The sequence below is a fragment of the Pagrus major genome, chromosome 13, assembly GCF_040436345.1.
Source record: "Pagrus major chromosome 13, Pma_NU_1.0".
NCBI classification, from domain to species: domain Eukaryota; kingdom Metazoa; phylum Chordata; class Actinopteri; order Spariformes; family Sparidae; genus Pagrus; species Pagrus major.
Window position 1 is genome coordinate 25358786 of NC_133227.1, and position 17654 is coordinate 25376439.

General features: G+C 40.2%; 1 protein-coding gene across 1 annotated transcript; it reads right to left on the reverse strand.

The window, feature by feature from the left end:
- Positions 1-12: 12 nt before the first annotated feature.
- Positions 13-17429, reverse strand: ap2b1 (adaptor related protein complex 2 subunit beta 1). Its single transcript, XM_073479167.1, has 22 exons — positions 17359-17429; positions 15042-15096; positions 14799-14904; positions 14245-14380; positions 13717-13962; positions 12789-12979; positions 12092-12313; positions 11704-11824; positions 11180-11275; positions 10789-10904; positions 10289-10454; positions 10012-10110; positions 9530-9789; positions 8617-8809; positions 7289-7330; positions 6156-6308; positions 5884-6029; positions 5584-5713; positions 5234-5318; positions 4930-5016; positions 3843-3997; positions 13-2286 (listed from the first exon to the last, which is right to left on the reverse strand). Exons 2-22 carry the CDS (start codon positions 15076-15078, stop codon positions 2212-2214), a joined length of 2862 nt encoding a protein of 953 aa, XP_073335268.1. The 5' UTR covers positions 15079-15096; positions 17359-17429; the 3' UTR covers positions 13-2211.
- Between the last annotated feature and the right edge of the window lie 225 nt (positions 17430-17654).

Below are 17654 nucleotides of genomic sequence, written 5' to 3' on the forward strand. Positions count from 1 at the left end.
ACTGATGCATCATATATTTGACAATTTATTGACATAACATGTGGTAATGTGACAATAACAAATCATTTACAACACGGTTACAGCAATGGTGCTAGAAATATTCCATTTCATAAGATGCTATGAATGCTCTCTCCGTACATTCTGTATTGCTGGCAACAGTTTTGTATATACTTCTATTTGTGGGAGTGCTAGAGACAATGGTGGTTAAAAAAACAAGAGATCAACAGAGAAATTAAGCTGCAAGATTTTTTTTTTTCCCCAATGGAGGAAATCCACAGCCTAAATGAAAAAGGATAAAATGGACAGTAGGCTCATGCAGGCACATATATGTAATTTTACATTACCATGTAGGAAAATAGTTTCACCAGCACAACTGATCCCCTGAAAAAGCCTTTTCTGTGGAATAGATAGAGCTTCATTTCATTTGCAGGGTAATACCAAAACATTTTAATTTATTAGCCACACAAACTACACCATCACTGGACTACACTGCACTCTGGGCCTTAGAGCATATGCACTCTAATGTTCTACAGCACAAACAACTCCAACATTAGAAGGTTATATTGACACTAGGGTACTAAAACATAAGCTTGGCATTTAATTTGGATGCCTGGTCCTGTGAGATTGGTTTGGCTGACTTGCAACTGGTTTAGACTGGCTTGACAACAATGGCATGAAAGACTAGAAAAACAACACTGGCATCAAAAGAAAAGGTGAAAACATTTAAAGCACAATAAAGAATTGAAGCTCCTGCAACAATTAATTAAAAAGGAAACACACAGAGGTAGATGCACAATAAATAGGAATGAAAATACAGGTGTATAAAGCCGTGTACAACTATGTGGTTGCAGTAAATGGGGCTACTATAAAAAGAATTACATGTGGAGCAAATTAGCGATTATTCTCAAAACGGAGTGGCACTGGTGTGTTAACACAAAATCAATAGCTGCTGTGGTTTGTGTAGTGGTTCCAAGCTACTGAGCAAAGACTTGAAGTTGAAAAAAATGGCTGCTTGGCAAGTTTTACCCAAGAATTTAAACAAATGTACTGTGCGTTACTTGCCTGTCAGAAGCTTTTAAATTGTCTGTTCTACTGACGGCTTGTGGGGGGACCCACTTACTCAGCCTGCAGACGCCTCACTACACTGCATGTATCTCGTATTTTTCAACATGACTTTATTATGTAAAAATGAGCTCTACTATTCCAGTAAAAGTTTTTACAATTTTCACCATTAAGAGGCCTAAAAGAAAATAGTTTTAAAAAGCTGAATATTCTGAATACATTTACCTGTTGCTGAGGTAAAACAGGTGGGAGTGCTGATGACAAAAACATAATTCAGGTGAGGAGCAGCAATATCAGTTCAGGATTTAGCAACTACATTAGAGTTTATATTTGTATTTTCCTTTGAAACTGTTTGGACTTTGATTTAAAGTGTTTCAATTACTTTACAACGCTTCATACTTATGGAGTAAAAATTACGTCTTGTATCTACATGCTGCACAAATCCAATACAACACAAAAAGCTGTGTTAAAGCCATAATAGGAACAACAGCAATGTGCTTCTCAATGTGGTGTATAATATCTTTAGGTTTGGCATGTCTCAAGTAGTAACCTTCTGTAGAGCAGACACTAGTAGCTTCTGACAAACACGACTGTTGGTCTCGACTCTTCACACATTAATGGCAGAAGGAACAGATCAACACTGGTATTACTCTGTAGCTACAACTGAAGCAAAGCATGTATCAAAAATAAATCAAAACCAAAAACGTGTGAGCCACACGCAGTAGAAAATAAACATTTTTGTTTCCACTCAGGACAGTTTCACCATCAGTCACATCTTTACAACATTAAGACACTAAGTTTAGGATGGAATGATAGACATGTTTTCACTGGGAGGTAAAAATCAAAATGGGGAGTTGAATAATGCTTTCAACTGCCAAAATAAAGGAAATATCAACAGTGTTTGTACTGTTGAACTTAAGTACATTATACAGAATTACAGTATGGTGATTACCCACTATTCTTTTGTATTTACTAACATTTTCCATGTTGATCTCCGAGAGGAAAAATACACCCAATATTCCAAATTATTTCATCATTTACTGTTTGGATTCCTTTTTTTTGGCAGTTCTAGCAGCAGATGGCAGAAAATGATAAAAACACTGCTGTTTGTTGTCAGGATGAAGCAGAGTTGCAAAGTGTTGGAGCAGGTCAATTCTTCAGCACGGAGTCATACATCTGGTAGACGTACTGAGAAACCTCAGGGGCCCGACACTTGAGAGACAGCTGTGGAGACGGAAAAGACAGAGTTACAACAGGAGAAACCTTCACTCATGTACTCAAGCTGAAAGATGCTGTTTTGAAAGAATAATAAAACCGGCTATAAACTGCTAATACTGAACAGTAAACAGTAATGACTGGCTGGTCTTTTTAATTTGTTTTAGTCATTACTTTGTAAATGAACAACTATTCGAATGTGGCAAAAATGTCTGACATATTTGAACAATGAATTGGCAATTGATGCTTGGCTCTTAGTCAACGCAAAATGGAGAAAATGAGCAAGCCATGCTGAGCTGATGATAATGACAGCAAAATATCTAAGAGGTTATGGGAGGACGCATTTCGATTTTAACACTGTAGAAACATTTGTATGCATGTAATTACTACAATGGTTAAAATTGTGTCTGGATGATCATCTTTTGCTCAATGTAGTAACAATTATCAAAGGCAAACAGCTGATGCATAGTGGTTACCCTGGTTTCTTTGGCATTTCGCCCCTCTTTTGCCCAGTTTCACTTTACACTGAATTTAGGACGAGATGATTAGTAGAATAATCGATTCCAAGAAAAATGTTAACTTTTTTTTTTTTGATATTTAGATACTTATCGATTTTTTGTTGTAGCCATTTTTTGAGCAATAAAAGTGCAAACTGCTAATTATCCTCTGGTTCACCTTCTTAAGTATGAGGTTTTGCAGCTTTTCTTTGTGTTATATCATTCTTAAGTGAATATCTTTGGGTTTTGGGCTGGACAAGACAATTGAAGACCTCAGACATTGGACTTTTACCCCCACTTTCTGACATTTTATAGACCAAACAATTAAGTGATTTATAAAAAACAACAACAGATGAATTCAATGGAATAAACTGTAGTTCTTATAAAGCCTTTTTCAATAAAAAAATATTGAGCCAGTATTTGATTTTTTGATAGATCCTCCATGTCAAAACTCTTTTGTTATATAAAGCACATTTCATTAAAAGCCAAGTCAATTGATGTTACACTAAAGGGGCTATATGTAACAATTTGTAGCAATTTACATGTATTAATCACATTTTTATTGGCCATGTGAGTTGATGATAATGTGACATGAAAAATTAGACCTTCCCCATCTCTCTCTGTTGTCTATACAAGCCAGTGGACAATTTGTTGAAGCTGTGTGATGCTGCTGGACTGTGGATTATTTTGTGAAGGACTCGGGTTGGATTTTCCACGACAGTCCAAAGGATGTGACATTCTCGAGTGCCTCGTCTCAGTGCAGTACATTTACAGTATCTAACGTTTGTTTGGAAAAGGAATGCGCGAACCTAAACTAACCACTAGCTTCCAGCATTACACAGAAGTGCCACAGAGCCCCTTTAAAAACCCATGAAACAAAAAATATATGCAAAGAAAAGCTGAATGTCTACTTAATCAGAGACACACCTACAAATCGACTGCAGACAGGTACTTCCACAAACACAATTAGCACTCTATTAACACAGATGATGCACATAATTGGACAAAAAAAGAACCTAAAGCACTGCTGAAGGCATAATAACAAGCCGATTAAAAGTTCTTGAATACCGTGTAGTTGGGGTTGCCAGGTTGAATGCGCAGTTCAGCAAGGATCCAGATGCCATTGGTTAGCTTGAGGGACTGATAGAGCATATCCTGGCCTTCTACATTTCTCTTGGCAATGGTGTAGATGTTGTTATTCTGCAGCTTCCCTGAAACTGTATCTGCAAGACCAGAATCAAGACGAGTAATTAACACACATCTCCACTGTAACTACTGAACAAAGACACACACACACACACACACACACACACACACACACACACACACACACACACACACACACACACACACACAGAGCTGTAATCACTACTGGAACCGTAATGACTATAGGTACTAACACTAATGTACACATGGCTAAAGGTTTATCTGGGAATTGATAGGAATATTAGCTCTATGAGGATTTTATTGAACTGTGACTGGCAACCTTTAGACCAGGTATTCTACAACACTGGACCCTGCTATGAACAACTGCTGTGGGCTGTTAGCCATCCTGCTGCCAGGATAATAGTGGCACAATTATGGGCAGCTCCTAAAAGGAAAGAAGTTGTCCTTCATGTACAGAGGAAGAATAAAGGTTGTATCCCAAGAAAGGCATGTGGGTAGAGAAAGAAAAGAGAGAAGTGAGAGGTCACTGGATGAGTTGTGGCAGGCAGTTATCAGATTTTTGATGAAATTTTGGAAGTCTGGAAGATAAGTGTTTACAAAGTCAGGCTGGGGACATCTGAGATGAAACAAGGGGGTCGGGCGAAAATATAATGGCTAAAGTCATAAATATGAATGCACTGAATTTATCTGCATGTTTAGTACAACCCTTCTGAAGTTCACATTGTATTTCACATGAAAAAAATCTGAATGGTTTCTTTGAAACCATTTTTGTTAGTTTTGACATAGAAGAAAAGCAACAAAGGAGTCTCCAGTGGCAGCAAATAAAAGTACAATGACAGATAATTTGACATTCAAAAACAAATATAAAAAATAAAGTAATAAACTTTACTTTTCCTCCAGAGACATTTTCTAATCTATTTGAAAGAACCAGATGTTAGAAAATTTGCTTTGCACCTGAGGGCCTTTTTATTTATACATGTCTGCATACCTGCATTTAGGTGGCACTCCTTAATCTGGTACTGGAGCTCGTTCTCATTGGGGATGTCTTTCCAGGTAGCCAGGAACACCTGTCGCTCTGAAGGAGGAAAACAAACAAATATACATAGTACATACATACACACAGTGATGTGGAAGTGGATAATTGATTTCTAAAATAGGCTGGATGTTTGATTGTTTAATCTTAGTGTAATCAGACGTATATTTTGTTGTTGCTACAGTGGTTGTGGAAGATAAGATAGTGATGGTGTGAAGAGAGTGACACAAATTTATAAAGTTGTGAGTGACAATCATACCCATTTTTCCATCCTCAACAAAGAATATATTGAGAGGGATGAGTACGCTGAAGTAGAAGACATCGATGCTGTTCTTCACAGCCACCTGTGTACAAGTAAAAAAAGGAAAAAAAAAACAAAACGTGGGTTTGACACTAGATAACAAAGAATGTTCCAACAATCCTGTGTTGTGTTGAGGTTTTTCGAATTATCGTCATATTACTTCATGACAAGAGAAATTAGATAAGTTGTTTTATTTCACATTAACTCTTCCAGTACACTTTGAACAAACTGTGTTCAGTTAATACTACAGAGTGTAAAGTATTTGTGATTTTGTTTCAGGAAATTGATTCAATGTGAGGCCTCTGTACCTGCAGATTATTAAGTGGGTCCATCTTCATGACTGGCCCAATGGTGTTGATTGGCAAAGAAACTTCAATACTCTGGCTGGGCATCAGTGGAGTGTGAATGGGCAGAGGACTGGTGGGGATCATCCCAAAACTACATTTAGGAAACAAACAAAAAACAAACGTTCAGTACATGTATTCGGTATATATACATGTACAATATATACAACCAGTTTATGAGGTACACCAAGCTAAAATTAGATAGATTAGATGGTAGTTACGCTCTTGTTAAACATAACTTTTCCTCCGAGTCATCTCACTGACCTGTTCTTGTTGAACTGGACAGCAAAGTCGGTCATGTGTTGCAGGGCCTTGTTGGTGAAAGACATGTCCATGTACATGTGACCCTGGCGGCGAGAGAAGGTGCCGGAGATCTCCAGTCCCTTTGCTTTCACTGCAGGCAGCCACACCTGGTAAAAAGCACCAGTGCAATTCAACACATCTAATCCAACCTCACTGGGCTGACTGAATGCTTGTGATCCATTATTCAAGTGAATTCTGGCCTATTTGTTACGAAGGAAGTTTTGTGAACTCACTGCTTTTGCGGCTACATAGCCTCCAGTGGTGATGGCCATGCCCGTGGAGAGCTCAAACAAGTCGTTAAGGCCGCTGCTAACGGCTGGAGGTGCTGGTGTGGGTGACGGAGCAAAAGTACTGGGGACAGATGAGGGGATGAAGTTCTGTCCCACCTATAGCAATCACAACATACAATACACACACGCACAAAACACACAATCTGAGTAAGCGTAATTTTCGTAAGCGTCACTGGCAACTTGAAAATTTGCTCTAAACCTACAAAGAGAATCACACAGACAATCTGAAGTCATGCCAAAGGAAGAAACAATTAATAAAACACTTCAGTGATTCTGAGGAAATGCATCATTCGAAACTAAAGCAAGCTTATGAGATTAGCCAAAGCCCAGAGAAATAACAGAGAAAGTCAGAACAAGCTCAAGTGTGACGTTAATTTAGAGGAGCCTACTTTTGTTTTTTTTGTGTTTTAGCCCATTAATTGTGAAGCTATAATACTCACAGAATTGTGTTTTAGATTATTTTTTAAGCTTATGACTGCAAACAGTACATAGCAGTCCCTATTTACTTATGGATGTGATTATAAATTGCACTTAAGGGAGCAACAGTATGCAGACTTTTTTTAAGTTTGTGTTTTCATCATCTGTTGATCAAGCACCTTCCTTAACTGGTTTTTCGATGTAGACTGTGTACTGTTGCATTTAAGGGAGCAACAGTGTGCAGATGTTTTTCCAGTTGTTTGAAGGGTGTGACTGCAAACTTTTCAGACCATTCAGCACTTACAAAAATAAAAGCTGGAATAAAAGAATGAAAGAGAGGTTCGTACTGATGTCCGAGAGAAGGTTAGACCTTTTCATTATCTATTTTACAGCCTGCTTGAAATTATATCAGTCTAATTTAAGTTCAAATATGGCCTATCCAGATGAAGACGAATGCAAGTGAAAATCATGAGATAGCTTTTCTCGGCCTGAAAATGGGCTAAAACATGCAAAACATCCGTTTTTTATTTTCTAACTGAAAATATGAGTGTGAGACAGAAAAGCCAGGTTTAAAGAACTGGAAGAAGTTGGTTTGAAAGAGTGGTGGGTTAAATTCAGGAAGCATGCAGCATGCAGACAGGCAGAAGGGCTTGACTTACTGCTGGACTTCCCCCAACACCTCCGCCCAGGTCTCCCCCCAGCTACAGGAGAGAAGAGAGGCCCCCAAAGACAGATGGACGGACCAAACACACAAACACAGACAGAGACAGAGACTCTCTTAGCAACCGCAACCCATCGAGAGGAGCCCTCACTTTCTGGGAAAATAGCAACTCCACATGGTAGGTTAGACGTTAAATAAGACTTTCAAATCTGCAAGATTATCAAGAAGTTGAGTTATTCCAGCAGCTTGGAGAGGTGAAAAAAGTGACCATTAACAGAGGAAATATACATCAAGGCTTACACCTAGGCTTCAGGAGTTTAAAAAAATCTGAACTTATGTGTTGAATGTAAAAACATATATATATAAAAAAAAAGGCACAACAAGTATACTTACATGAGCATTATGTCAAAATAAACATTTTTTGTCATATATAAGACAAAATATGCACTATTTTAATTACAAATAAAAAGGAAATGTACTCTTCTAAGATAAAAAGGCTTTTCCTCAATACTCAGAGTCAGTTGTTGCTTTCATGTTTAATCAGAGGAAGGAAGCCGACATTTTAGCACATACAGCTTTCTTGGGAAAAAAAAGGGGAAAAAGAGGAACATTAGTCAAAATGCTGATTTATCTCCTTCTTTCGCTGGCTGCCTGTGAGTCAGCATCACACTCGTAACAATCCCGTCAGCTTGTGATAACCAAAAACAGCCTCACATTAATTAGCAAAGATAAACTACGTTTAGAATTGATCTCCATCGCAACGACTTTCTGTACTTCCGTTCTATCTGCCGGCTTTTCTGGCTTTTTTATAACTGGATGTTATTTGCAGCATCTTAAAATATCAGCCTGCAGATAGATACATATATCAGCCGAGACTGAGAGGCCACTTCACACTGCTCCGACTTTCTCCATGCAACCTTTAGAAATGGTTTGTTTTCATCGCAAATCTTTGGTCCAAACTGGGCTTAAAACCTGCAGTATGTCTGTCCGTCTCCCAATACTTCTCTGACTTTCTTAAACTGAAACTCAACCCCAAACCAACTGGTTCCTAGTGTGGGATGTAAATCTTCAAAAATGTTTTAAAATATGGGTCACAAGTTTATACTTAATGCTGAATGGAGGTGCATTAATGGAGACGTGTTGAATTACAGCTGTAGAGATTTTGAGCTGTGAGCAGCTGTTATCAACTTACTATCCTTTGGTGCCACTGCAAACCACTGATACAAAAACAAGGATGCATGGAAAATGTTTATTGGATCTTCAGCCAAGTTTAGCCAATGCATCCACTCAACTGCAAAATCAATGTGTGTGTGTGTTCAAGCTCACCAAACTGTCAAGGCCTCCTCCCAGAAGGTCCACCGCACCCATCTGCATGGAGGAGACCTGGGGCACATTGACTGGAGGGCCCAGGTCCAGGTTCAGCAGGTCACCCAGCAGGTCACCCTGGCTGGGGATGACATGTGGCTGGTCCATGGCAGCTGCTGGCCCACCGCTCACTGGGCTCTCACCAGTGTCAATGCTGTCATAGGAGAAAACAGTGGCACTGGTGAGGGACAGGTATTTTTCAAGTCCATTACCAAGTTATTGACTTGAATAAAATCACTAAAAACTGGAAACAAGGACTGAGATCTAACTGTCAAATATGATTTTACATTATCAAAGCTCTATTAGGTGTGAAAATCTTAAAAAACAACACAAGACGAGCCTAGTTAAGTCAGACTGTAAAAGTGAAACCCCTTCTTCCATGAAAATACCTCATCTCTTCTTTACTAAATATATTTCAGTGAGTATAATATCAGTGAGACATGGGGCAATCTCTTCAGAGTGGTAATATCCTGTTCTCCAGAACAGTTGGTGGAGCATAAAATGCACTATGAAATATAGACCTGAGTAATCAGAGTATACATATCTTGTATGGTAGACTACGATATCCAGTCCCAACCTGATGCCACATTTTATGTCATAGCTGCTTTTGGGCCATATAACCCTGCTCAAGAGCCTTAAAATGACACCCTGAGATCTGAATCAATGATTGATTCAGGCACACACAATGCAACCTTGTCTTGTGTGTCATGTGAGATAAAATAGATATACTGATTGATTAAAGCAAGTATTAGCACAAGTAGAACTGTCTGGTATCCAAAATCTAAAAAGACATATAGTCTCATATCACGATAACTATATATTACCAATACAGTGACCAGCCTGTAACAATGTGCGTAATGTTTGTGTGTCTGACCTGCTGTGCTGCACAGGAAGGTGTTTGCGGTGGATTCCATGGCTGCCCTCGACAAAGGCGCTGGGGGGTTTGTGATAGACAGACGCCAGGGAGCCAATGTGGCAGATGAGCTCGTCCAGTAGGGTGGGCTCAATCAGGTCCGTCTCCTCTGAGATCAGGGGCTTTTCTGACAACACCACCTCCTTGGCGGTCACAGGGTCAGTGGACAACAGGCGCCAATAAATGTAGCCCCTGTCACGCAGGTCAGGGTTGTCAGAGTCCTGCAGATGAACAGCAGAGTTCAACATGCATTATGTTAATTCTATTTCTTTGTTTCCCATTGCATTTATACAGTGAGGAAATAGATCTTGAGGACCCCAGTAAGACTAGCTGTTGGTAGCTTCAACTCAAATAAACAAACAACAGGGTGTCTACAGGTGTCTGTATGACCTGAGCAAAAACCAAATAAATAAAGCACCTACAGAATAAAAGACGACACTTACCTGAGTGGCCAAGCTGAGGACCTGCTGCACCAACTCCTGAGTCTCTGACGGCTTCTTAAGGAACAGCTTGACGATGGCAGTCAGCAGAGTGAGCTGGACCTGTAAATCAAAGCACATACTGTCATATATCGAAAAAGTCTCATTCTTGCTATGGGAGGTGGACACAAGTACATAAATAGCCAAACAGAGCGAGGTGTGTGATGTCCACACTGTTACAGCTGTCCTGTTGGCAGGAACAAACAAGCTGTGTGTTTGTTTTTTGGGGGGGTGAACCCACCTGGGTGCTTTCATCATGGAAGCCCTCGAGGAAGCTCTCCAGCAGCTCATCGGCGTTGTCGATTCTCTCGGCGTACTCGCCAACAATCCAGATCATGGCAGCACGAGCATCAGGCTCATCCAGGGAATCCAGATTCTCACACAGTGTGGCAATGATGCTTTCATACCTGAAGAACACCAGTATCTTAGTGGCCAGAATGAAACAGTAGCTTAGGGGTTTAAATGTACAATATATAGTAAATACTCCAGGGAAGTTAAAGGTCAGTACCTTGGGTAAAGTGCTGTAAATGTGATTACTGGTCAAATCGAAAACCCAGTTGATACGTCACATAAAAAAAAATACACCCTCATGTGAATCAGACTCCATTGATAGACGAGTGATCCAGCAGTGAGATACACAGTCCTGGATAGACTACATCAATTAAAAAAAGTTTAAATCGAAGGACTGGTTTGTCAATCGTTCTTGTCGAGCAGTTTTTACAGGTTCAGCAGGACACATACTTGTTGGGGTACTTGCGGAAGATGTCCCTGATGACCACAATAGCCTCCTGGACCACATAGTTGACCTTGGTCTGGATCAGGTCCAGCAGGGTGCTGACACAGCGCTCAGCTGATTGCTAGAGAGGAACAGGACAGAGGCACCATGATACCATTACTTGTGTAAAAACGTCACAGAAACTCAAATTGGAGCATGGTGGGAGGATAAATATTAATAAACTAAGCTACTAAACAGATGCATTCGAATGCATGCAATTAAGCTGCAATCTATAACATCGAACCAGAGCCAAAAGGTAAAAACATTTAAGACTAAGTGCTGTAATTGTTGATGGTCTGCAGTGAAAATGTCAGAAACTGGCCAGGTAATATATATGATGATGAAAGCATTTCTCACCTCCACTTTGATGGCACAGCGTCCGATGGCTCGGACAGCCTTGCGCACAAAGTCAACATCCACCTCCGTGGCGTATTCCTTCAGCTCAGCCAGCACCTGAAAGTGACCGAAAACAGCAGTGACATTTACTGCGAGTGAACACAATACAACACCACGCACGTATTTAACAGCCTGAAGTTGTGATTCAATTTTATTGATTCTGTTTCAGTTTGATGCTTTTTTTGAAGACGCATTTAAGCTCAACCTTCAATTAACAATAGACTACATTATTTAAACAATGCAAAGATTAAATATTCACTATACATAGTGGTACATATAAAGAAGACACCATGCTGAAATCACATATTGGTTCTTCTGAGCCCTGACAGGACAAATACTATCCTGAAATTAACCATATTTCATTACCTCTTTCATTATGTATAAATGTTAAATACACCATCTAAACCATATTTGTTAAAGAAAGCAAAGCCTCATCCTTTTTCTCTTAACAATGCTCTCACGTGGTTGTGTTTTAAATTAGGTACCTGGGCAATGTTGGCCTGAGATGCCAACCGGATCATGATGTCCAGTTTCTCCAGTTTCACATAGATTGGGTCGTTGTACTTAACAAAGAAGACTTTGATCTCCTGCTTGAGGATCTCAGGCCTGCACACAACACAAGACAACACAACACATTAGACTGTGGGAAGACTCACAGAGGAACTTAAGTGTGATTTTATTCAAGAGGGAGAAGACATAATTATGTTACTGACATATGTGAAAATGGTTTTCCATATTTGTTTTGAATTTATTGCAAATCTTAATTTTAAAAAATTAAGGTATCGCCAAAGGGAGTACATCATGAGTAGTAGCAATATAAACTTCACTGCAGGGAAAAATACGACCGAGCCTCTGCCGTTTCTGATCACACACCTTTTCTGGACAATGAGGTTGATGTTCCTCAGAGCCACGTACTGGACCTCCGGCTCTCCAGAAAGTAAGGTGACCAGTGGTGGGGATAACTTCTTCAGCAAGGTGTTGTAGTAGTCGGAGTCCTTAGGCAACAGCTCCAAGAACTTCATCAGCACCTTGACAGCTGACAGCACCACGGCTGAGTTGGCGTGAGACAGTCGGGGAGTGACGCGCTCGCAGATGCTTTGGAATTGAAGGAGGGAAAGGTGAGAGTCAGAGGGGAACATAACACGAATTACACAAGGAGGGTCACTAATTTAAAAAAGGAGAGTGGTTTAGTGTTTGTGTTGAGATTATGTCTGTGTGTACACAGTTTTAGATTTCATCATTCTTCTTTAGCATCACAGAATAACTAGTTAACTTATAAAAGTTAGGGTTGAAGTGATAAGACGCTGACAATGAACTCCAAAGGTCCTGGATTCAAGTCTGGCTGGGTACTTTTGTTGCATTTCTCTCTCCATCATTTCCTGCCATCTCTGTACTGAAGATATCTAACAAAATCAGATAAGTAAAAAATAAACTAAAAAATAAATAAAGATTGTTGATGAGTATTTTTATACCAAAAGAGTAAATACAATTAAATTGTCTTCAATCATCAATAGTCGATATTACGGTGTTCGACACAAGCCTACACGTCTTACTTCAGAGTGATTGCTACCTTTGGGCCTCGCGCTCATCTTTGGGGTTGTAGTTGGACAAGCAGTCGAGGATGAAGATCTGTCCCCACTCCGTGCACTCGTTGAGGGCCGTCAGCAGCTTGTTGATGTTCTGGGGATTGAGGTCCAGCAGGTTGCTGTTGGGGTGAGACTCGCTGATCTCAGACAGGGCAGCAACAGCATTGGCCACAACCTAAAGGAAGGACGTGTTCTGTGGTGAGAAGTTTGCGGGAGAACTCTGTAGCTATAGTTTGGATTTCATCAGCAACTTCACTGTAAATCAACACATGTTTGAGGGATGCAAATAGCAGTGTCCATCACTATATTGTTGTCAAAATATTGTTTTTCTTCAACACACATCAATTCTGAATATTTCAAACAGCGTCATACAGCTGGGCTTTCTCACTCTCTTCTTCCTGAAAGTAAGTTGACACACACACTGCTGCAGCGCTCACATAGCCCTGTCTTCTCGTCACTAGTCTCATTTGCTCTGTTTTTATAATGGTGTTATAGCTCATTACAGCTGCCAAGTGCACAGCTCTGCGACAAAGAAAACTGTCAGAGTGCTGTTTGGAAGTAATTTGCATTTAAGGCAAAATAACAAAGAAAGGCAAAGCAAACAAGCATGCAAATCTGCAAGCGATGCCACAGACCAGCACCAATGAAACGTGCTAAAACAACAAGTTTAGCAAAACACCTGAAGGACCAACACTGTCTGTATTAAAGTGAGCAATTCCGGTATCATGACAACACTGCATCACTTTAATCTCTAACACAATAAACGCAGCTATAAAGAAGTCAAGTGGGCAGAATTGGTATTATTTTTTTTATCACTGATAAAGTGGGTCACACTACATTATTTCTTCTTTGTTGTGGGAATGAATTCCTAACCTAGGAAAATGGCTCAGCTGGAGAATAACTGACACCCACCATGGGATTTGAATCAGCAATGAGATCTCTCAGGGAGTCCAGGAAGCCCTGGTCCTCCACCATCTGGGCGTTGATGTCATGCAGTTTAGCCACACAAACGGCCGCAGTCTTCCTCACATACGGGTCCTCGTCCTTTAGACACTTCCTCAGTGGCTCACACAGGTACTCTGTGATCTTGTCCACCCGGATGCAGCCCATGGTGCGGACGGCCAGAGCACGGATCAGAGGGTTTGGGTCCTCACAGTCCTGGAGGGAAAGAAAATCAACAAAATGATTACTTAACTTTGCGCTCTGATGAGAATTAAAGATAAGATGAGCAATTATCCATACTCCACCAGCTAAATTTGAAAATCCATCTTTATGATATCCAAAAGCTAAGCAGAAATACTGTCCAGAATAAATCAATCTGAAAAGGCTGCTTTCTCATCTGAGTGTGAAATTAACAGCTTTTTTTTAGAGATGTAGTCTCAGTGTCGGGATACCCTGGCAGTATTATAACCCAGTTGATAAGTTCATTTAGAGCCTTGCCTTGACAAAGCTGTTGACGGCCATGATGGCCATGTCAGGCTGGCTCTTGGCGTAGTTCATTAAGTAGAGGTAGACCAACTTCTTCAGCTCCAGGTTGTCGGTCTGCATGCAGTTCACCACATCTGGGAATAAAGAACTGAAAGAAAGGAAGAACGACTTAGTCAGAGTTTTCATCACAAGGCTTTAAGGCTGTTTCTTGGTGGTGAAAAGCTCATACTTCTGACAAGGAGCCCTCGTTTTTTGTAACTTTCGGAACAGTTTCCTGATCTGATGCTTGATTTCTGAGCCGCTTGGCCAGATGTGAAAAGGTGTGACAATGGGCAGAGCTCCAAGTGCTCCACGAACAGTTTTATCCACATTCCTCGCATTCCTATTTCCACCACTGACTGTGTTCACTTCTGTTTTCACTTTTGAGAACCTTGTGATGCTTTGGCACAATGTTCTTGCTCGCGTTCCCACTGCATTGATAGTTTAGCTTGACCAATCACCAAACACACCACAGTTGGTTCATTTATAGAACCGGTTCATGTAAGAGTTTAACATTTCTAGTGTACCTGACGTCCTTGCCGACAGTCATGGCAGCAATGACTTTCTTCACCGCCTCTTTTCTCTTTTCCTTCTTCTCATTGTTCAGCTCTGCCTTCAGTTCAAAGATCTCCCCTGGAAGATGAATCATAGTATCGAAATGGAAGTAAGATGATTTTTCAAACCTTTAAGCTAACTGAAGTGCACATTAAAGGAAGCTGAATGTTTGAAGTTAATAGACTTCCTCACTAGACAGATTCTTGGATACTCACCTTTTTTGTTTGTCGTGAAATATTTGGAGTCCGTCATGGTTGTGGTCCTTTAAGTCTGCAGAGGAGAAATACACTTCATTTTGTCATCAGGAAAACATGCATTCATTATCCCCTCCAACCATTCCTGATTACCATGATTTTCACATACAGAGTTCACTTCTTAATTAATATTGTCAAGTGTCTATTTTAGTTTACCTGTGCTGTCACCAACATTATCTACATACTTATGGGTATCTCCCTTTTTTTGTAATTAATCTTTAGATCTCAAGATTACAGACTCCTTCTCTGAAAACTGAAAATACCATACGCCACCCTGATGTTTCCAATTGATGTTTCAGCTTCTTGTTCCATGCTAAATGTGAGGGAAATACAATATATGGACCTATATTTATGTGGATGCCCACTTTAGTTACTGAGTTCATCGCCACTGACAAACATCTGCTGGAGAATGATATGAAATACTGATTAAAGAATAAAATAGTTATTAAAAGGCGAGTCAACACTTATTTCTTCTGCAAAATAGAATTTATATACGATAGATATAAATAATGGTGGAGCAACCACAGTGCACAGTGTCTGTTGGAGTTGTTTTAAGCACACTACTGCTTGACTGTGGAGCCGTCTCATTATGTCTAAAGGGCTGAATCAGCCTTCACTGTATGGCAGTTTCATGGACCAATATGTGCTTGGCAGATGCCAGGAGAGTCCATATCTATAAAACATAATCCATAATCATTTGACATTTACAGAAAGCAACACAATTTCAGCTCCGCACTGAGTCCACTCCATAGTTTGACTCCCAAAACTGGAACACATGTATTTTATATTGGTTCTCACTATGCATGTTTCACCCTCTCAAATTATAATTTCTTATTAATTTAAAAAGAAAATTTCAATACACACAGGAAGGCTCGAAAAAGTATTTAAAATGTTTTTAAATTCACAATGTGTAGTCATTTTAAGGTGCAGGACCTTATGAAAAAAATGACTGGTAGATTCACGATAAGCAGCTTTATATGTTAAATTATAAAAGCTCTTTCATAAAGCTGAATTATAGGATCCATATTTGTTTTGTATGAATTAGCCCAGATTTCAGCACACAACAATATTTTAGACAAAACTGTGCTTCCAACTTTTTGGCAACAGTTTGGGAAAAGCCCTTTCCTGTTTAAACATGAACAATGTCCTGTGCACTAAACAAGATCCACAAAGAAAAATGGTTTTCTCAGTTTGTTGTGGGAGAAGCTGACCTCTAATTGTGACTGAAGGGGGGGCAATTTAATCTATAGCAGCAGCTTCCACAATATTGTGGAAGACTTCCTGTAGTAGCAGCATGTAAATGACCGATCATACATGGGTGAGATGTTCAGGTACATGCGTCTGACCATGTAGTTTTGAGTCAACATCAGGTTGGTTACATTTGCCCATTCGTCCTCATGATCAGACAACCCAACATAAACTGACAGTGAGGTGAGTCAGTGAGTGAAGACAGAAAATTCAAATACACAGTTGGGATGCATGTTTTCCTGAACTACAGCATCTCTAAGGACGTGCTACTCGTTCCTGTAGATCAAACAGGGCGCTGGTTTTGTTACCGTTTGTAGGATGCTACACAGACATGCCCAGTGTTGAATACTAAAACAGCCTCTCACACAGTTGGTTTGCAGCCCATTTTTGGTTTATGTTTCACGTTTGTTGTAGGTGCTAGCCAGCTTTCGTTAAAGCTACACAATTCAGCTTGAGATAAACATAAAGTACCTCTCGTTAACGCAATTTAGCTAGCTAGCTTGCATCTTTCACAGTACACACAGCTGACCTTATCTTGACGTAGCTGAGCAAGCTAACAATCTAACGTTGTGGCTATGTGTTAATCTCATCTACTTACTTGTTAACTTAAGCCTAAATAAATCCTGATATATCAGATAGTGTGCTGGGTGTGATGTCAGGCTAGCTACACTTAACATTAACACTTTGCTAACGTTAGCCTGCTGCATGCTAACGCTAAAAGCAGCAGTATAATGACTGGCGCTAACGCTACGCTAGCTTGCTAATTAGGACAAACTACCATACTGAAACACCTATTAGATGTCCAGCATCAGCAGGCTTTTCCAGTCGGGGTTTGATTGACAACGTTATGGCATTAAATCAGACCTCAAAACAGAAAAGTGATCGGCGGCCCAGTTTTCACTGCTGCTGACAGGAGCTATGTTAGCGTTAACGTACGCGATGAGCTGCCCAGCTGACTGGTCGACACGAAATCACAAAAAAAATAGCAATAACGTTTTAGTAATGATGGACTGCAAAATACAACAGATACCTGGTGGCGTGTATGACAGCGGGAAATTGTTATGTTGGGCTCAAGACGCAGGTTGGTCCCTTGCCTAGTTGGAGGAAGATGGAGACTATGGATCGAGATGGGACGTTCACAGTCATCGGAAACCGGACAACTTCCCTCTTGAGTCAAGACTCTTAGGAAAAATTGCACGCCGGGGTGTTTTGTGCCATGGAGAAATTCTGAAGAAGCGATACTTTATTGAGGGGCTATACTTCGAGTTCATATGGTTTTGAACTGCCGATAATGAAGAAGGCACTGTACTGTATCATGCGATCATG

Coding starts and splice junctions, on each gene's coding strand:
- ap2b1 (XM_073479167.1), bottom strand. CDS start 15,078: ATGACGGACTCCAAATATTTCACGACAAACAAAAAAG. Junction 11,825..12,091: donor AACCTCATTGTCCAGAAAAG/GTGTGTGATCAG, acceptor TGTTGTGTGCAG/GCCTGAGATCCTCAAGCAGG. Junction 8,810..9,529: donor CTTCCTGTGCAGCACAGCAG/GTCAGACACACA, acceptor CTCCTATGACAG/CATTGACACTGGTGAGAGCC.